Below are 20,549 nucleotides of genomic sequence, written 5' to 3'. Positions count from 1 at the left end.
TAGGTGATGCTGATGCTGCTGGTCTGGGGACCCCACTTTGAGAATCATTGTTTTGAGGGCTTTGAGATCTGGGATGTAGGGCACCTCAGCCTGGACCTTGGGAGAGGAATGAGAAGCCGGTGGGGGGTCACCTTTGGGGCAAGATAAGGGTGAGCTCTGGCCAGCTACAGGGTAGTGAGAATCTGTCCATATCATCCCATCTTGTCCCCCACTGGCTTGGCCTGTGTCTCTTGTGGCCCCCACTGCCAGAGACAAGACCTGTGAGCAGCAGAGAGGTCAGGCAGTGGCCCGGGGCTAGGCTGAGCTGGAGTCTCTGAAGATGGACTCTCGGGGGTGCGGGGTGCCTGCAGACCTACACGGGAGACTCTTGACTTGTCTCCCCAGGAGTGGAAGTTGCCTGGCCATCCACTCCTGTTCCCTGTTTCAGCCTGTTCCTGAAACAGAAGCCCAGAGAGATTGAACTGACTTGCTCAAGGTCACACGGCTTGGACAGGACACCCAGAAAAAGCCCTTACTGGCTATGCAGTAATTTGGAGGATGACGAGGTTGATGACTCCAATTCCAGTGTAAGTAATATTCAAATACCCAGTGGAGACTTGCCGCTAAAGCTGGAAGAGCACGTTGTCGTACAAGTCTGCCGTGGGAGCGTCTAAAATCTGGGTATTCAAGACCTTCAATGAGGGAACAACAATGAGCCTGGATGTCACAAGGCATGAAAATTGGCTTTGTTGGTCAGGGAGGAAAACCCAAAAGAGAAACTGGCCCATGGCTGCTCTGTGTAACAAAACAGGATAGTAAATGCATCACAGACCCTGATGGGGTGAAAAAGATGGGGATCCAAGCTACTGGGGGGGAGGGAGTCCCGCAATGTCTAACCCACCCCAAATCCCAGATTGTCTGAGATCCTGCCCCGCAGGATGCTGACCTGGAGGGGAAGAGCCACTCCTTGCCAGGATCTCACTGATCACAGACACATCAGCCGTAAAGAAATGATAGCCAGACCTGGAAAGTCTCAACAGGACGAGTGGAGGCCCCCCAAGCAGGGAGAACACTTGTGCTCGGGCCCACGCCGCCCCGGGATAGGGCACAGGTGCGACCCAGGCCCTGGGAGACCCAGAGCCCTGGTCACTCATGGATCTGGGGCTGTCTTTTATTGAGGGAAAACGAGACTCCCCAGAAGCCTGAGCACTTTCTCACGAAACGCAGCTTGTCCCGGGTTTGAGTCAGTGTGGAGTGGAGCAAGGGGAGAGAAGAGGAGGAAAGTGGTTGGTTGCAGCTGCGCCCTCCGCTGAGCTGGGCCAAGTGCCCAGATCCGCGTAGCCTTGCCGCTCGCTGCCTGCTGGGGGAAGAGCCATTTACGCCAGGTAAAGGCTGGAGATTTCATTAACTCCCTTCCCTTTGTCTCGTCTCCAAGGGCGCAGGGTGGTTAAACAAGCGGAGGACTTGGTAAAGGGTCAGCCCCGCTTTAAAGGACTCTCTTGGCTGCGTGGCGGGGCGAGTGGGGGTGGCCTGGTCCTCGAGGTCCCAAAGCTGGGTGGTTCGGCAAAGATGGAGAAGGGGAGGAGGGAGATGGGGCAGAGGCGGGGCGGGGAACAGAGACACAGAGACTACAGGCCAGCGTGGTGACATGTCTCCCACATCACCTGCGGCCACCTTCACGGAGTCATCTGGACAGAGGGTGGGAGTGGCACCTCGAGAGGAGCCCTTTAAGTCATCTTCCTGGGGGGCGGGTTGGCCTCTCTCAGCCAGGCCTCCCTCCCCCATCCCCTTTCAGCTGTCCCTGCCCTCGGATGCCCACTTTCCAGCAAGCTTTTTGGGGCCAGAATAAAATCTGGGCTCCCTCGTGCCCGCTCCCTCCTGTTCACTCCACCAGCTTCCATTGCCTTCTTTCTGTCCCTCCAAACCTCCTCGGATCCCGTGCACTTGCTGTCCCTCTGTCTGGATGCCCCTCTCCACCACCACCCCCCCACGCCCCACTCTTTCCTGGTTTCCCCTTCAGAGGGATTGCCGTGACCCTCCCGCCCCAACCTACGCCCCATCCAGGTGGTGTGTTTGGGTCTCTTCAGAGCACTTGGAACCAGCTGAAGTTGTCCACGTGTGGCTTTATTTTCCATCTCCAGCCCCCCGTCACACACACCCACGCATTCACACACCCGTGTGCCCACTAGAACTTTCGCTCCCACACGAGGGACTTTCTCTGTCCAATTTACGGTTCCCTTCCCAGAGCTGCAACAGCGTCTGGCACAGAGAACGCACTCCATAAACATTTGTCAAGTGACGGGGGCCGTGATATGCACTCTGAGAAGGCAGCTGGGGGTCTGGAGAACCAGGCAGCAGTGAGCCCACAACATCAGCCCTGGGCTCTAGCCCCCTTCCCCACCGGCCTAGGAACATGATCTTCTAGCCTGGGAACCATGGGCTCCTGTGAGGTGATCCCAGCCTAGGGGAGGTCAGTCCTTCTTTCTTCCCCCGGGCTGGGCCACCCAGCCAGGTGCCCTGGGCAGCCGCCGCAGCCTCGGGCCTCCTCCTGCTGGCTTCCCCTGTAGGTGTCAGGCTTGCCTTGGCATGGGGGCCGCCGTCCCTGGGCAGCGGCTGCCCGCAGGGGAACCGCCTGGCAGGGCGGGCGGGGGGTGGGGGGGTTGGCCTTGGAGTCACGGCTCCGATTCAAGAAGGGAAATCATCCGAGCTTTTAAAAAATTAAATGGAGTCAGTAATTTGATTTCAGAGAGAAGCTGAAAACCTCGTAATGGCAGGAGCAGCTCAATTCCGTGGTGAAAAGGAAAAGCCTTAAATGGGGCTATTAAGCTTTTGCCTGGGATGGATCTGCCCGGAGAAGGAGGAAGGAGGGGGGGCAGGCAGCGGGGAGAAGTCGTCCTAGAGGTAGAGACCGTTTATCAGCCGAGACAACCCTGATTATTTATTTATTTATTTGTTTCGCATTCCGGGCGTTGCCCACGGCCGCCTCTCCTTGGCTGTGATTCAAATCCCACTTTCAGCAATGGGCCGGCCCGGAGGGGGCGGGGGTGCCCCCCTTCCAGGGAAGCACCCAGTGCTGCTCCCACTCAGGCCACAGCTGGGCTTCTGGGAGCACTGGTGTCCCCGGAGGTCAACGGGGGTCACCTTAGCTGCCCAGGCCAGCGGGGTACCAGCTGCTGCCATGGGAACCAGAGGCAAAGAGTAGTGAGTCATGAAAACAAAGCAGCAATGCTCCCCATTCTCCTCTCATGGGGTCCTTGAGAGACCTAGGGTTGTGGCCCCGGAAGCCCAGGGGAAGGCATCTCACGCTGCAGGATCTTATCATCGCCCAGCACCCCCAGAGATGTCTGAGCTGTGCCTGAAGGCCTTCTGTACTTTCCTGGAACGAGCAAGCATCCCCTCTGCCTGGGCCTGGGAGCCCTGCAGTTTGGCTGTTCTGATTTGCCTGAATAGCTGCCAGGGTAACCACGAGAATGACTTACACGTCCTGAGCACATGCTGTGTGCAGGGCCCTGCGCTCAAGGCTTTACGTTTCCTCCCTTACCCCTCAACGGCCCCAGCTATTCTCACCCCCATTTGCCTGATCAGGAAACTGAGGCACAGAGAGGTTAGCGCCTTGCCCAAAGCCACACAGCCAAAGAACGGAGAGACCGCAGCAGCCTGGCTACAGAGCATGCACGCTTTCCCCCTCTCCGCCCCCCATGCCTCACCACATCACAGGGAGTGGGCAAGCACGCAGACGCTGGCGGTCCCAGCGAGCCAGAGGCACGCCCAAATACTGTCCTCCCCACTCCTTTGTGCTTGGCATCCCCTGGGGCGCTCCCAGGACTTACCCCAGCAAGGGGGCCTCTCAGAAGCCCCTCCATGTGGTTCTGAAGCTCGGGAGACCTATAACTTTCAGGACTGGTTGCCACTGTGGGCTGTGTCGGCTCCTGCCAGGGTGTCCCCTGCTGAGCAGAAAGGCTCTCCGGGTTTGGCCAGGCTGGACCAGGAAACGTCTGCAGGAGCCCACGGGCTCTGAGTTTGCTGGACATGTTCGCGGCCCCCCAACTCAGCCTACTCCACTGGCCAGGGGCTGACTCGAGGCCTCAGGCTCTCTCTCACCCTCCCTCCGAGGAAGCTGCGGGCTCCTTAGAGGTGCAGGCCAGTGAACTCTCCAGAAGAGCTGTCGGGGGCTGCCTGCCACTGGCAGCTGCTGGGCCCACCCTGGGCCTCCCCGAGGGCTCAGGCGGGCACTGGGCCTAGCTGCTGCCACCACACCTTGGAAGGGCTCACGGCAGGGCAGTGACTGTGGCATATCCATTCCCTGCAGGAGGATAAGTCCTGGTGCCGCCATGTCCTGACTTGGTCCTGGGATGGCAGGTCTAGGTGCCCCTTAGCCTCCTCCCCGACGGCCCTGAGGCCTCCATTATGGAGGGTGTTTCCTGGGGCTCTCTGGGGTGTGGGGGGGAACATCAGGAAGCCAGTGCCTCTTCATCCAGGCTGGTCATCGAGAGCCTTGTCAAAGGCCGGACCTCCTGGCCAGCCTGGCCACGTCCCCCTCGCCTGGGCTATTTGGCAGCCATGTCCCCCCTGACAACATTCCCAGCAGGAGGAGACCTCTGGGTGGCTGGGCAGGGCCCTGCTCAGGCCTTATAGCTCAGGGTGACAGACTGTCAGGGTGACAGATGGCCTTGAGACCAGGAACACTTCGGACTGTTCGGACGCCCAGAGAGGCAGCCGAGGAGAGGAGACATCTGAGAACAAATGAATGGTCAGGCCGTGGGGGCTTGGAAGACCGGACAAGGGGGCCGGGGCCGGCCTGGACGGCTCCCATGGACTCTGAGGACAGTGCAGCTGAGGACGGGGCGGGCCCGGGTAACGCCACGTTCCCCGGGGGAGCCCAGGGGCCATGTTTCTTCTACAGGTTTGGCTATTTGCAGGAACGGTCCAAGCCCCTTTTTCAGTGGGAGAGCAGTGGAGAGAGAAAAAGCATCAGAAATCGGAGGATGTGAGCCTAGGCCAGGCCGAGGATGGCAACCCAGAGATGGCCCTTGGGAGCTATGCCCTCAAGCTGGTGCCCCAGGCCTGCTCCCAGGCTCCAGCCACAAGGCCTTTGAGGCACGCCTTGGTTTTCCTTTCTCCACATGCACAGTCGCTGACCTCACCCACCACCTCTTTTTACCAGCTCTCAAGGCCCCGGGGTGCAGGTCAGAGTGGGGCTCCCTTGGGAATAATGGTGATGAAGGAGAAGGGTCTCAAGCCAGGCTGGGTCCACCAACGCCTCGTGGGGATGGGGCCCTTCAGAGGAAATTGCGGTGGGGAGGCCAGGTGATGGACTGGGCTTCGGAAGCCTCGAGAGCGAAGCTCTGACAGAGCCCTTCCCAGAGGCCACCCGTGGCAGCTGATCCTGCAGATTGGAACTGGGGAGAGACAGCAGGTGGAATTCCTGCTGGAAGGGTCTCCCCTCCTGGGAACGGTGGAGCAGGAGCAGTCCTCAGTGCGGCAGTCCAAGCAGACAGCTCCCTTCCAGAATTTTCCAGAAAGGAAGCAGGGGTCAGTTCTCCTCCCAAAGAGACACGATCCTCCCTGCACCCTGGTGAAAGGGCCACGCATGTCCCCCTTTTACAGATGGGAAAATAGAGGCTTTGGGAGCTCAAATTCAAGCACTGGGTTAAGAACCTACCTTCACTGGCTGAATTTCACAGACCCTGGACCTGGAGTCCTTGCTGAGAATACGTGAGTGTCAAAATCTTTTTTTTTTTTTTTTAAGATTTTATTTATTTATTTGACAGAGAGAGACACAGCGAGAGAGGGAACACAAGCAGGGGGAGCGAGAGAGGGAGAAGCAGGCTTCCCGCCGAGCAGGGAGCCCGATGCGGGGTTTGGTCCCAGGACCCTGGGATCATGACCTGAGCCGAAGGCAGATGCTTAACCGACAGAGCCTCCCAGGCACCCCGACCTGCAGCGGGTCTTAAATATATTTTAGATTAACTGATGAAATCTTGTAACCAGCTTCTCCTGGAAAATCAGAAGATTTGGCGGGGTCTGGGGGCCACCAGCTCACTGGCATCTCCACCACGTCTTGTCCTCTCCATGGCCTTCAGCACCCTCCCTTGGGCCACTGGTTCACTCCCCCTCACTCATTTACACTCCCTGCCTGACCCATAGAGGTATTTTTGTCAGAACCTCTGCTTTAAAATGTGAAACAGGGCTGGCTGGTTAGCTCAGCTGGTTAGAGCGTGGTGCCGATAAAATGTGAAACAGCTATAGTTTAACCATCCTGCTGGTTTTTCATCTCCAAGCTGGACAGCCCCTTGCTTCCACTATCCTTGACATCTATGAGCTTAAATAATTAGGATTTCTCCTATAGGTTCTAACCACTTGGCGGGGGGTGGGGGGAGGGATGAAAAAGACTCTGTAACCACAGAGTGCTTAGGCAATCCCAGTGCATTAAATATTCCAGTGCATTAGTCATATATTTACACAGAGAAATGTTCTTTGTCTAAAACGTTTTTTAAAAATTCCTGGTGAAAATGTAGCCCGACAAGCATCTATTAAGTGCTTACCAAGGGGAAGGCAGTATGATAAGTCCCAGGAAGAATAAAATGCTGAACAAGACACAGCCCTTGACCTCAAAGCATTCCCATACAAGAGGGAGAGACAGGAGGGTGAGCCAATAACCATAACAAGAATAGAAAGACCTAGAAGCAACAATACAGAGAAGATTAGCAAGCCCCCTGAGCAAGGATGACACACAAATTCGTGAAGCATTCCATATTTTAAAAGAAAGAAGGAAAGAAAAGAAAGAAAGAAGGAAAGGAAGGAAGGAAGGAAGGAAGAAAGAGGGAGGGAGGAAGGAAGAGAAAGAAAGAAAGAGAGAGAAAGAAAGAAAGGGGGAGACAGGGGAGGTGCAGGGAAGGTGTGCTGGGAGCCAGGGAGAGGAGAGATTCATTCTGGCTGCTGATATTAAATTAATAAAACGAGGAAGAGAACATTCTTTCCCCATGTAAATCTTTCCAGAGAGGCCAAAAAGTCTTCTAAATTGTTCTTATTACTGTTGCTGAGCTATTTTTGTATTTTATTTACTATGTCCCTATCAAGAACCCACCCTCGCTTCAAAGCCTGGGACAAAGATCATCTGCCCCTTGACATCTCCCGCCAAGCCCGCCTGCCCTCCTTTATAACTTTATAACTCTCCAGACATTTCTTTCCTCCCCTTCGAGACTGGACGCCGCTTGAGAGCAAGGGCTGAAGCTGGAGGCCTCTGTTCCCTCCCCAGCCTCATAAGGGCCCTCCCTCAGGCAAGTGCTTAGTGAATATTTGTTGGATAAAGATCTAGCCCTCCCTTTCCAAAATCAATGTCAATGCTGCAGGAAACTGTTAAAATAAAAACAGCCAGAATGTGTAGAAACTTTCAAGAAACATTTCCATTCTCAGCAGACTGTTAGAACTCATCCCCCACCCCGCTTTTTCCCTTTGTTTCTAATTCTGAATTTGGGGCTAGATGTGGTAGGCAGTCCCCCTTTTAATCTTTAAATATAGTTCTGAATATAATTACATTTTTATGCAGCACCGAAACATCATATCCTGGTAACGGGGCATTCTTGCACTATTAACATCTGCGTTAAATCTCCTTCGCGTCTGTCTTCTATTGAGGACAGTTGTGAAGTCTAAGATGAAAGTGATCGACATCATTTGTGAATTATGTGTATTTCCTTACGCTGTATATCAATGGGTTTTGCTCCTGGTGGTTTTGCGAATACCAGGTTGTCTGGTAGCCGGGCTTTCGCCGAAAACCCCTTTCAAGACATGGATCCCAGCATCCTGGCACAGAAGACACACACCGTGTTTAGAAGAGCATTCGTCCTGGATTAAGGAATAAGTTGCATCACGCAGCGCTCTTTGCCAAAGAGCCTGATCCGTCTCGTAAGCGACCTGAGGAACTGGAGCCCACACAGACAGCTGGGCGGATCAAAATGGAAATGGCTCATCTTGTGCTAGGAACTCTGCTAAGCTCCTACCCCTGTCATCTACGGTCTTCCCTACAGGTACCCGTATTCCCATTTTGCAGATGAAAACACTGAGGCTCAACAAGGTTAAGTGACTCGCAGAGGTCCTGCAGCCAGCTGGGCATTGCTGTGGGGCCACAAAGAGTTAGTTGCACATGGCAGGGTGCATCCTGTCCCCCAGGGTCATCCTCCCAGGGGACCACCCTGGCAAGAGTGCCAGGCCCCAGGGGTATGAGCGGCAAGGATCCATCTTCAGCTGGCCCCACAGTTCTGCCTTCCACGTCTCTGATTCCACTTGGTGTCAGTGGCTCGAAGAAGGGACCTCCACGAGGGTCAGGACAGCTGCTGCCACCACCAGGACACTGAGCTGGACCTGGAGCACCCTAGCCACCAAGTGGCTGATCACCACAAAGTCCCTGTTTCGGGTCCCTGTGAAGGTGCAGGTGGGAGCCTTTTTTTGACCAGACCCAGTCTCTGCTTTGGGATGTGAAGCAAGACCTCAGACTCTGGCTGGGATGACCCTGGAATGGGGAAGGATATGTGACACAGAAATATGCACACTTTGGGGCGCCTGGGTGGCCCAGCCGGTTGAGCGTCTGACTCTTGATCTCGGCTCAGATCTTGAACGCAGGGTCGTGAGTTCAAGCCCCGCGTTGGGCTCCCCGCAGGGCGTGGAGCCTACTTGGAAAAAAAAAGGAAAAGAAAGAAAAAAAGAAAAATACACACTTTGCAGGTATGTGGACAAAAGGGTGGTGCCAGGTCCTCAGCCAGGGGCCATGCGCACGGCCAGCCCAGCACGCTTCCTGATCGGTGACATGAGATTACCTGATGCTTGGTGTCACTGCTTGGCAGAAGAAAAAGGCCATCCCCAAACATCCAGGGGACCCTGCCATCTGTGAAGGCCCATAAGGAAGCAGATGCCAGGAGCAGGACTGCCCCCCAGAAGCTGCAGAAATGTCTCTGCCGAGACTGTCTTTAGCTTTAGTGACCCAGCCTGGTGCCCCATCCTCACCAAAGCTGCTCTTAAGAAACAAAGCTCGTATCAATTGTTTACACTTTAGCAAGAATTTCATGTGTCAGCCTTCTCGTGGGGGGCATTTTAAGCCATCTCTGCAGTGGCTAAATGAAAGCACCTGCCTCCAAATAAACGCTTTCAGGCATCATGAACAAGGAAAGAGATGTCTGGGGGCTTGGCGTGGCCATCCCTAGTGCCTTAAAATCACCAGAGCCCTGAAACTTGGTCCACGATAAAATTCTATCACATGCTAAGTCTTAGTCCTCTCTGATCTAGCCACACGGGGTGAAGCCTTTGATCCACCCAACTTTGCATACAGAGTTCCTTAGAATTTAAACTTCCCAGAGGTAGGAAGTGCTCTTCCAGATTCTAGGGCTCTCTGTATTATACCCCGGGCTGAACGAAGTAGTTATTACATACAGGGTCTAGATTGGGGTCCCAATCTCTGGTGGATCACGAAGCCCCGGAGGGCCCGCTGAAGGCCGCAGACCCTCTCCCATCTCTGTTCTCAGACCCCCTGGAGCCCATGTAAGGACTTCCCCGGAGTATAAAGACCCCGGGTTTGGAAGTCCCTAGTAAATGATTCCACTTTGCACCTATATACCACACCCAACCCAGACTCCGTACACACTCATACCCTCCAGGACAGCAGAGGTCTCTTTGTCCCAAGCAATTCAGGGATGCAAGGTCAAGGTTGGGGCTATGGAGAGGTGAGGTGGGGTGGGGCCTTGGGGAGAAGGTGCCCAGAGGAGGGAGGAACACAGAAGGGACGGAACGAGCGAGAGATGAAGCCAGACAGGGTGGACTTAGGGGCGCTCCCGGGCCTTACCCAGTAAGCAAGCAGCTTCTAAAGAACAGGCCTAAGAGCTGTTCACCAGCCTGACTGGCAGGAGTTCCTCGGACGGGTTCAGCACCTGGTGAGGCAGAAGGGTCCCCCTGTGGCCTCCGAACCGCTCCTTCCAGACACGGACTCCCTCCGCAGGGGCCCCCTCACACTTCCAGACTAGCCTCTGGACTAGGTGTCTAGCCTCCAGACGAGCCCCAGGTGCCACAGAGCTCAGGTCAGAGGCTGCTGCTTCAGTGCAACCCGGAAATATTATTGAGCCCGGATATTTTTAGCAGGAATCGAGCTCCAAGCAAATGTCATGTGAGCCGTCTTCTCTTCCACGGCAACTCCGGGCTATTTAAAGAGATGGTAATTATGCTCCTGCCACCATGATCAGGACGGGCTGAATGCATGATTGCAGGAGCCCCTCATCTGCCATGCGGAGCACTTTACGCTAATGGAGCCCAATTTTCGAAGCCGCCTGCCTAAATCTGGCCGGTGTCCCAGGTGGACAATTGAATTGGCACCGGAGGGGCAGCGGACTGCTCCTTGGGGCCTCGTAGCTGCGCCCAACAGTGGTTCCGGGGGTGCTATGCTGCAGGACTCCCTCTCCCAGCCCGGCACTGACCTCCCGCCTCTGAAGCAGGTCTTGCCTTGGGCCTTGGACGGTAACGGGGGTGGTATCGACGCCCACCTAGAATCCCACCAGGCCGGCTTCTTGCAGAAAAGCTCCCAGCTCCCCCTGAAGGGACAGCAGCCATGGGATCTAAAGAAACGGGACACACTCATCAACGGTCTGACCAAGGAGACGTGGTCACTAGGGGGACAAGGAGAAGGCTCCCTGAGGGGACACTCAGGAAGGTGACAGGACCAAGGGGGGATGGGCAGGAGCAAGAAGCAGGGCAGCAGGCCACTCGGGGAGGAAGGCGAACCGGACACTTGAGGGGAGCGCTTGGCACATAGTAGGCGCACCCACTAGGCGGCACACGGGCGCACCTGGGGTCCTGTTCTCGGCTCCCTCGGCAGGGCGTTAGTGGACACTGGCGATGGGGGCCCTGAATCTAGGTGGGTGCCTGGAGGGGGGAAGGGGGACAGGAGGGAGTCCCCAGACCCTAAGCTAGAAGGACTAGCACGAGGAATTCGGGAGAAGACTTGAGGAAGGGAAAGCTAGCTGACTTCAAATATTGGAAAGGATGTAAAACGGAGAAGGGCCCGGCTCCTTCCAGGAGGCTGCTGAGAACAGACCCGGGGCCAGCCAGAGGGAAGTGGGGGGCAGACAGCTCTGCCAAAGAAACGGGTGGCCTTGCAGAGGGATCGAGCTCCCCAGCACTGGAGACTTTTCGGAGAATCTCAGCACAGGAGGGGCCTCCTGCCCAGCCTCCCACCCAAAGCCGGGACCCCTCCTCGGATTTCCTCTCAGATGGCCTCAGACCTCTGCCTGGAGGGCACCAGGGGAAGCTTCCAGCTTCGGCTGCCAAGACACGAGCCCAGAAGAGTTGGCACCATCCACCAGCCCCTCTCCAAAGGAGAACAGAAGTCAAAACCTTCTGCCTCGGAGTGTCCCCGAGCACCGGGCCTGGCAGAGCCTTCCAGAAAGTCGCTCCTGCCCCGTGTACCTGGCCAGTGGCGCTTCCCAGGGGCAGCGTCACGGAGACTGCAGAACAAAGAGGAAGCAACAAATTCTTGGCAAGCGGTGAGCAAAGGTGAGTGAGTAAACATTTCTGCCTGAGCACATAAGCGCCCGCAATTACCCCAGCAGGAGGCCGGTGAGAGAGCGGTGCCGGCTGGGTTGTTTGCTCATTAAGACAAGAAAATCATTTATGTTCTGGGACTCAAGTGTCAACAGACCCCGAGAAATGTCGTTGCCTCAGCTGCCGCCCTGGGGCCGGCCAAGGGGGCAGCTGGGGTCCCGGGCACAGCTGGTGGGCCGAGAGCGGGTGTGCATGGCACAGACGTGCTCCAGGACCCACTTTCCATCAGGGTTGTCTCCCAGGCCCTCCCGTCTTGTTTTCCTCCCTCGCCCTTTCTCCTTCCTTTTCAGATCCAGCAATCAAGGGTGGAGAGAGTGCTCCGATGGGCCGTGCACGCGCACCAGAGGCGCCGTACTTAGGGTGACCACCCATCCCAGTTTCCCCGGGACCGAGGGGCCTCCCCTGCCATGGGACTTGCAAGTGCCCACACCGGGGCAGACCCAGGCCGACCCAGATGGCTGGTCATCGTGCAGCCCAGGAGCCCCGCTGCCACCCCTGAGGGGGGCACCATTCTCCCCATTTCACAGATGGTTACGAAGGTGGCCCCGCGAGCAGAGAAGGAAGGTTCTGGAGCTCCTGCTGCAGCCACGTCCTTGCCCCCCACCCAGCTGTTCTCCCACTTCTCTCTCCTTTCTCCAGCCCCCTTGCATTTGCTTCAGACCCGGGCAGGGAGGGAGTCACAGACCCTAGAGATCACCTGACTGACTCCTGCACTAGAACAAGGCAGACAGATGAGGCCCCAGGGACCCACCCACCTCAACGGCACCCTCCCCAGACCACCCCCCACTCCTCCAGATGGAGGGACAGACAGGGGCTCGCAGGAGCAGAAAGAAGCAAGCAGGAGGCGGGAGGAGACCCCAGCCAGCTCAGCCTACTGGGTGCGCCAGCCCTGCTACCCCTTGGCTCTAGGGGTAGACTCAGGCTGGAGGCAGGCTCAGGGCACCCGCGAGCCCCTCTGCCTCCTTGTCTTTGGATCTGCCACCTTCACTTGGGCAGCACAGAGGCTGGGGAATGGGGAGGATGCCTGAGGGGTGACGAGAGGATGAAGAGGATTCGCCACTCCCCCCGGCCCCCACCAAAGCCGTCCTGCTGTTCCCACGCTCCATCCCTCGGCTACACCCTGGAATAAGGCAGGGAAGCCCCCGGAGGCTGGCCTAAAGGAGGGACCCGATTCCGCTTCAACAAGGAAGGCAAGTAGCGATCAGCACCGTGCCCTTTAAGGCCCCACGCAGAGGCTATATTTAGGGCCGAGGACATTCCGCAGGACCTCGGGCAGCCTTCACTGGGAGCAATCGCTAATCACTGCATTGAGTTTACAGGTGCCCCTGGGCACACTTAACCCAGGGCAATGAATAGTTATTGCTGGCCTCCCGCTCGGGGCCTGTGGGCACACTTAAGCAAGAGCGCAGATCGCTGCTAGCGGGCACGGCTCGGGTACACCCTTGGGCATCCTGAGCCTTCAGCGGGGAGAGGCGGAGTATTAAATATCTATGTGCCCTGTGCCCACAGCTGCATTTAGCCAAGGGCAAGGCTGGTGAAACGGCTTTAATTAAAACTTAATGCAAGTTCAAGGTGCAGGCATGGAAGCAGCGGCTGCAGAAGTCACCAGGAGTGAATCAGTCAGTTCGACGAGGTTCTCAGGTCGGGGAGAGGGGCGGGGGGTGCAGGGCAGCAGAGACCCATCTTGCGTCTCGTGCCGGCTGCCCACCAGTCTGTGTCCATGTTCTGGGACGTGGGGCCACTGAGCGCTCCTGCACCTTGCTCCGTGAAGGATGCTGGGCGTCCCGGCCTCTAAGGCAGGTCGTTGGAGACAAAGCAGATGCCTGGGCCAGGAGTGGGTCCTGCTTTTCTCGGTAACTCCGCCCAGTGTTGCGTGACACCCGGCCACACTGTCCCCCTGGCGGTAGCTCCCAGAATTACAGGCCCAGCGCGCGGGGCGGGGGGGGAACAGCCAGGAATGTCAAAGGTCATTGCCTGGGGGCAATGCTTGGGGATCACAGGGTAGAGCCCAGCGATTCTTAGGGGGACCAGCAACAGGACAATGGGCAGGGAAAGCCGTGCCCTCTCAGCCCCTGCTTCTTAAGATTAGGAAGCAGAGGAATATCCGAGCAGTCTGCCCATCTGCCTGGGCTTCCAAGCTAGAGGAGCTCAGGTCTTTCATCCTGGGGGCGCTCCCAGAAGAGGGGTTCCTCCTGCCACAGCACTCTTGTTAAAATTCAGACCAGATGGGAACACGGCTATAAGCTCTTTCTGGGGCAGGGGTCCACAACCTATTTAAATCTGTTCCCCTAGTAGCAGCCCAGTGCCTGGCATAGAGCCCATGCTACATAAATGCTCGTTGAATGATCGGCGATCGTCACAGGTGGCCTTCTCTCTCCCAACTCCTCCTTCCATTTCTCCTCTCCTCTCCTCTCCCTTCCCCTCCCTCAACTTTCCTTCCCCAGTCCCACCTTCCTTCCCCTACTCCCAGGCAGGGTGTCGCACACCAGTATCCCCAGGCCAAATCCAGTATTGTTTTGTTTTGTTTTGTTTGAGCCACTTCATGTTTGCAAAATTAAAGTCACCTTTTTAAAATTAGAAGATTTCACATACAATTACAGATGTCCAGTTTCTCACGGAAAGGTAGAAAGTCTGGCCGGACGGGGCTGGGTGGAGTGGGGGCTGCCCCTCTGCGGGGGGCCAGGGCGGGAGGCTGTGCCTGGTTCATGGCCCAGCTCCTTGCACGCCTCCCCATCTCTCTGCTCCGTTCTCTCACCTGTAGAATTGGGACAATAACAGTACCCGTTGCCTCGGATCGCTATGAAGATGAAATGAGTTCATATTTGCAAAGCGGTTAGAACAGGGCCCAGTGGGCGCCTGGGTGGCTCAGTCGTTAGGCGTCTGCCTTCGGCTCAGGTCATGATCCCGGGGTCCTGGGACCGAGCCCTGCATCAGGCTCCCTGCTCCGCGGGAAGCCTGCTTCTCCCTCTCCCACTCCCCCTGCTTGTGATCCCTCTCTCGCTGTGTCTCTCTCTGTCAAATAAATAAATAAAATCTTAAAAAAAAAAAAAAAAGGGGGCGCCTGGGTGGCTCAGTTGGTTAAGCGACTGCCTTCAGCTCAGGTCATGATCCCAGGGTCCTGGGATCGAGTCCCACATCGGGCTCCCTGCTCAGCAGGAAGCCTGCTTCTCCCTCTCTCACTCCCCCTGCTTGTGTTCCCTCTCTCACTGTGTCTCTCTCAGTCAAATAAATAAATAAAATCTTTAAAAAAAAAAAAAAAAGAACAGGGCCCAGCATAGCAGGGGTGCCATGGAAGTATTTGCTAAATAAAGACACAAGTAAAATTCTTTACTGCCTCCTCAGCCTGGCACACTCATTTCTGGGGCGGGTTTGGCCCCCGCTGGCATTTGCATCTGTAACCACCCACCCATCCACATCTTGTTTAGCTCACAGGACTCGTGAGGAAACCTGACTACAAGGAGTCTGCAAGGCAGTGAAGGATTGTACCTGACGTCCTTTTATGACTAAAAGTCTACAATTCCTTGACTTTACCCAGGTCAAGAAGGAGCATCCGAACTCGCCATTTTTTTCAGTCTAGCGAGGGGGGACACAACGACAGAATGTTGCGGCGTCAGTGATCACCCCAGTGCTCCCGCTGTCCTCTGTACCAGCTAGCTCAGAGACCTTTCACACGCCCGCACTCCTCCATCCCGTCCCCTCCCAACTCGCTCTGACAAACCCGGTGGGACCGGGCACCCTGTCAGCGCCCACGAATATCTTGCGGGAGAGCGAGGCCACGCGCAGCCCCCAGCGGCCACCTCTCTGCCCGGCCACGTCTCAAGGCTCAGGAGCCACAGCCTTTGCAGAGAAGCCCAGTCTGGGGTGTCCCCCCCCATCCCGTGTCCCTCTGGGGGCTCAGAGCCTGTTACCTGAACAGATGTGGGCCCATGGTGGACACTCTCCTGGCCCAGCCTGGATGTTATCACTGGACTCTTCATTATGTAGCAGACTCACTGCTCCAACCTTTTCACCCTTGTTTGAAATACTCTGATTTCCAACCTGTAATTTGCTTTCTGGAAGTAGGGGCAAAATTCATGTGTGCAAATGGAAGAGAAAAACACAGTTAATAGGCCGCAATTATAGGTCAGTGACTATTTCCAACAAGTATGGTTAACATCAACTGGCGGAAGCTGGGCAGGTCTCTTGCAAGAGGGCTGGGCCGGGAGACCAGAGCTGTGCGGCCGGGGAGCCTGGGGCCGGTTTCTGGGCTCCTGCAGCGCAGCCCCCACCAGGAAGGCCTCAGCGCTGGGGACATTTGGAGATTTCAGCAAGGTCAAACCTGGGCAGACAGAACAAGAGTTTATGCCTGAACGTCCTTTGACAGGTGACAAATGTTGGTTCACACCTTCTTCTTCGACCGCTACAAATGACTCCTAAGGTAGGTTGTCTTATTCCCATTATAGAGATGAGGCAGATGAGGCTCAGAGTAGGTCAGGGACTACGTCAACAGGGTGTGGTGGGGAGCTAGGGGGGTGTCAAAGAGGAGACGACTGGAAGAAAGGAAGAGAAAGAGAAGGAACAGGTTAGTTCCTGTGATTTCTGCAATCCCCCTCCCGACCCTGTGACCACAGCTCCCTCGGGGGAAACTCTGGGCTTGGTCGGGGAAGGGAGGACAAAAAAAGGGAGAGAGGAAATGGATGTGAGGAGAAGAGGAAAAGATGAGGGCTCTGGGAAGCAGGTCGCCCCCTCTCAGAGGCCAGGCCGAGGGATTAAAGCAGCAGGACCACCGGGGAGCTGCCACCAGCCCCCCTTCACCCCCAGGCCGTCAGCGGCTGCCCACATCAGGGCAGCTCCTCATCCTCTGGCCCTCAAAGGCGAGTCAGCTCCCTCGCTGACTGGCATCAGCCCAGGTCTCGGAACCCAGCCCCAAAACCCACCTCTCTGCTCCTTCCCTGGGCAGGGTCCAGGCTGTGTGACTCCTGAAGCTCGTGCAATTTCAGGGAAGGGCCTCTTAAGGAAAAAGAATACAAAAATGTCTTTTGCCAACATTACAGAGTCTTGTGAGCACATAAGGGATGAGAGCAAGTGAGGCACCCTGGGGCTTACGCTCCATCAGCTCTGAGGTCGATCAGCCTCTGCGAATCCGGTGGCACCTTGTTCTCATGTTATTAAGCACTTCCCAAGCACCTACTGGGTGCCAGACCCAAAGGCAAACACTGTGGGTATGCCCCCACCATCCCCCACCCCGCCAAAGGCACTCCAGATCCAGCCAGAGACAGCTGTGCAAGCCCGGCTGTGTGAGCAGGTATGCTATTCATAGGGCAGCAGGTACACGGATAGAAGCAGGTTTAACACACAGAGGTGATCAATATCAGGAAGACTGCCTGGAGGAGGCAGCCTCTGAGCTGGGTTAACACACCTAGCAGTCCTATCGACCTGCAGAGGCTTTCTCTACAAGGTCAGAAATCTCAGATACCCAGATACAAACCTAGAAGCTCTGGAGTAGAGAAAAATAGCAGTCATAGGACAAGGCTGAAAAGGTATACACCAACAGGAAATCCTATCGGTTCTACCTTCAAAATATATCTAGAATCTCACCCCTTCTCCTTACTCTGGTCCCTGACCTGGTTTTCTGCCCCTGCCTTCCTTACCTCCCGAGCCCCTGATTGTCTGTACTCCACATAGCAGCCATCTGGATCCTGTGCCACACTAGGTCAGATCATGTCATGCCTCTGCTCAAACCTCCCCATTTCTCACTCCGAGGAAAAACCAAAGTCCTGGAAGGCCCCACATGATTCACCCCTCACCTCCCTGACCTCCGTTTCCAGTTCCTCACCTCCCTCCTTCTGCTCCAGCCACACTGGCCTCCCTGCTCTTTCTCAAGCATGCCAGGCACACTCCTGCCTCAGGGCCTTTGCACTGACCAAGTCCTCTGCCTGGAGCTGCCTTCTCTTAGATACCCGCATGGCTCACTCCTCCACCCCCCTCAAGTCTCTGTGCAAACGTCACCTTCTCAATGAGGCCTGCCCTCTTCTTGCCTTTATCCTATGAACACTGCTTCCTTTTTCTGTAACCCTTATGACCTTGTAATCTGCTGTCTAATTTACTTATTTATTATGTCTGTTGCTTGTCTCCCCACTCTCAAATGTAGCTCGCTCCGTGGGCCAGGAGTGTCGGTTTTGTTCATCACTGCCTCCCTAGCGCTGAGAGCAGTGCTCGGCGTATAGAGGGCTCTCGATAATGAGGGGAGCCGAATGAGGGAGAGCTCTGGGCAGAGAGCTTTATTGTCTTCTTTGGACTTTCTCTAGTTTCCGTAATTATCTTGTATTTGCTTTTGTCATGATTTTGTTTTCAGGTCGCCTTTTAAAAGCTCACAGTTTCACTTTCAGATTCTTGATACCATTGTGCATTTGGTGGGAGATGAATACCCTATTTCAGAAAACAGCCCCGGAAGCCTTTATGTGGGGTATTCTCTGGCGACATGCGTTCCTTTTAAAAGCATGCAGCTTCCACCTCTATCTTTAGCAAGAGATCAAGGCCGTGCCTCTGTCAGAGGGAGGCTCCGGGAGGTGGGAGATCACTGGGGAAATAAAGTGTCTAAGCCTGGATGTGCAAATTGACCTGGATCGTTTTAGTTTTGCATTCACGTTTGCACTTTGTAAATATTTGCCTGGCATCCCGCTGCTCACACCTGCTTGCTGTCCCCTCAAGTTTATGGAAGGCACCAGGTACCGTCATGCCTGTCTCTCCACCTGGCACTGCCGTGGAAAGAAAACTCTCCAGCGAAAGCCACAGGTGTCTCTGACGGCGCCTAAAACTAATGGCCTGTGGCTGGCCGCTGTGACTAATTCTCTGATTATTGACTTTATGATTTTACGCTTAAAACTTCTTTATAATAACACACAGAAATGTTTAATGGGCTCTATCCAGAGCCATAAAAATTACTTATTGAACAAGCGTTTTAAAACTATTAATCTATTGTTTTCCATTAATAATGGCTCTCCAAAGAACAGGCGACAGCTTAATGTATCCACAGCATTTCTCCCCGAAAAGTGGCCTTTTAATACATAAATGCCTCTCCCGCGGCTTCGCGGGTTGCCTGGCCATCGGGCAGCTGACCCTCCCAGGACAGATTTAGGCTCCCCCAGTCCCCGAAAGTGCTTTAAGGATTTCCCTAAAAATCCATAAGGGGGCCCTGGGAGGTTTTCCTAGCGTCTGAGAGAGACGGAAAAGACCCTCTCCTCAAACTCTCTCTCTTTCTGTGCAAAAGAGGAATTTCTAGGGCCTGTTCTGTGGTGCCCACGGTGGAGGACACAGAGAGAAGTGGGCAATTTGCACATCTCTCTACTCTTGTTCCCTCCAGAAGGTTCCAGAATGACCTGTGTGACCCACCCCCATCCTACTTCTGTTGGCAAGCCCACCGCTGAAAGGCCCATTTTCTGCTGCGTCTGGGGACCTGTCCCCTTACCAAGCCTGAGATGGCTTCCTACCTCAGGTGTGTCAAAGTCACCCCTATAGCCCCACATCCATTTATTTTTCCGGGTGATTTAGATTTTGAAGCCAGATGGGCATTTCTTCTAGGGTTTCAGGCTGTTCATTCATTCAACAAGTATTTATTGAGTGTCTACTAAGTACCAGGCAGTGTTCTTGGTTCTAGAGATGCAGCAATAAATCAGGAACATTTGGGCCTTGCCCTCATGGAGCTCCCCTCTGTTGGGGGAGCACAGAATACCAAAGATTTAGAAGATCATTTTAAATAGTGGTGAGTGCTGAGAAGCCAATGGGGTGAGATTGTGACCGGGGGTGGGCAGGGACTGCGTTGGATGGAGAGTCAAGAAGGCTTCTTGGGGAGGCGGCCTTTGAGAAGAGATGTGAGTGACAGGAAGGAACCGGCAGTGAGAAATGGGGGAGGAGTATTCCAGGCAGGGGGAAAGGCAGTACAAAGGTCCTGGGGTGAGGTATACAGACAGACATCTCTCTCCAGGCGAAGGCCGACCTAGCCAACAACTGTTCCCTCCCTGGCAAGTGCAGAATTCTGCTCAGCCCCATCCTCAAAGTCTCCCTGTGGCTCCTGGGGATCCACAGGGCTGGGTAGTCTGAGAAGCACTTGACCTTATCTGTGGAACAAGAAGGTATTTCTGAGAATGAAGGAAGAATTTCTCCTCCCAGCCTTACTTTAATGGAATGGTTAGGAAGGGGCGTGTAGGAGTCATATTCTCAACCCTGAAGGGACGCTTTACTCCATGCAGAGGTCACAGTTCACAGAATATTAAAGGAGAATTGTCTTAGAGTGGGGCTTCTCAAACTTCAGTGTGTCTACAAATCACCCGGGGGGGGGGGGGCTTTTTAAAATAAAGATTCTGATTCAGTAGAATCAAGGTAGGGCCTGAGATTCGGCGATTCTAACAAGCTCCCAGGTGATGCCGATGCTCCCAGGTGATGTGGTTCAGGGACCACACTTTAAGTAGCAATGTCCTAGAGGCCATTAAATCGAACCACTGGGTTTTACAGGGGAAGATAAGGAGAAATGTGACTTAATGGTGAGAGTGGAGCACTGAAGTCAGAGCACCTGGGTTTGAATCCCTCCTCTGTTTGTGTATATGCGTATCTGTGTACTGATTGCTTAGTTACAGTTTCTTCCTGTGAATTGATTGTATGATGACAATGGTGGTGATGATGATGATGATGGCAAAGATGGTGATGATGATGGTGGTGGTGATGGTGGCAATGATAGTGATGATTGGGGGGCCTGGCTCAGTTGGTTGAGTATCCGACTCTTGAATTGGCTCAGGTCATGATCTCAGGGTCGTGAGATCAAGCCCCACGTTGGGCTCTGTGCTCAGTGTGGAGTCTGCTTGAGATTCTCTCTCTCTCTCCCCCTTTGCCCCTACCCCCGCAAAAAAGAAAAGATGATGATGCTGATGGTGAAAATGATGATGATGGTGGTGGTGATGATGGTGTTGATGATGGTGTTGATGATGGTGATGATGATGGTGATGATGGTGATGATG

At 55.0% G+C, this 20,549-nt stretch overlaps 1 protein-coding gene and 1 non-coding gene across 2 annotated transcripts in view; one reads left to right on the top strand and one right to left on the bottom strand.

The window, feature by feature from the left end:
- Positions 1–602: 602 nt before the first annotated feature.
- Positions 603–20,549, bottom strand: part of CUNH1orf127 (chromosome unknown C1orf127 homolog) — a 20,902-nt gene continuing 955 nt past the window's right edge. Inside the window, 10 exon segments of the mRNA XM_035019025.1 lie at positions 603–671; positions 3,810–3,923; positions 4,539–4,549; positions 4,552–4,614; positions 5,351–5,481; positions 8,371–8,488; positions 9,812–9,896; positions 10,437–10,574; positions 15,468–15,611; positions 19,507–19,676. Of these exon segments, the coding sequence (XP_034874916.1) occupies positions 603–671; positions 3,810–3,923; positions 4,539–4,549; positions 4,552–4,614; positions 5,351–5,481; positions 8,371–8,488; positions 9,812–9,896; positions 10,437–10,574; positions 15,468–15,611; positions 19,507–19,676 (1,043 nt within the window).
- Positions 6,636–6,740, top strand: LOC118020437. The gene has a single exon (XR_004681877.1). It is a non-coding gene; the product is annotated as a U6 spliceosomal RNA (small nuclear RNA).

The sequence above is a fragment of the Mirounga leonina genome, unplaced genomic scaffold, assembly GCF_011800145.1.
Source record: "Mirounga leonina isolate KUSES-001 unplaced genomic scaffold, KU_Mleo_1.0 Mir_173, whole genome shotgun sequence".
NCBI classification, from domain to species: domain Eukaryota; kingdom Metazoa; phylum Chordata; class Mammalia; order Carnivora; family Phocidae; genus Mirounga; species Mirounga leonina.
The sequence above is the reverse complement of the archived record's forward strand: the minus strand, read 5'-3'. Positions and strand labels throughout refer to the sequence as shown.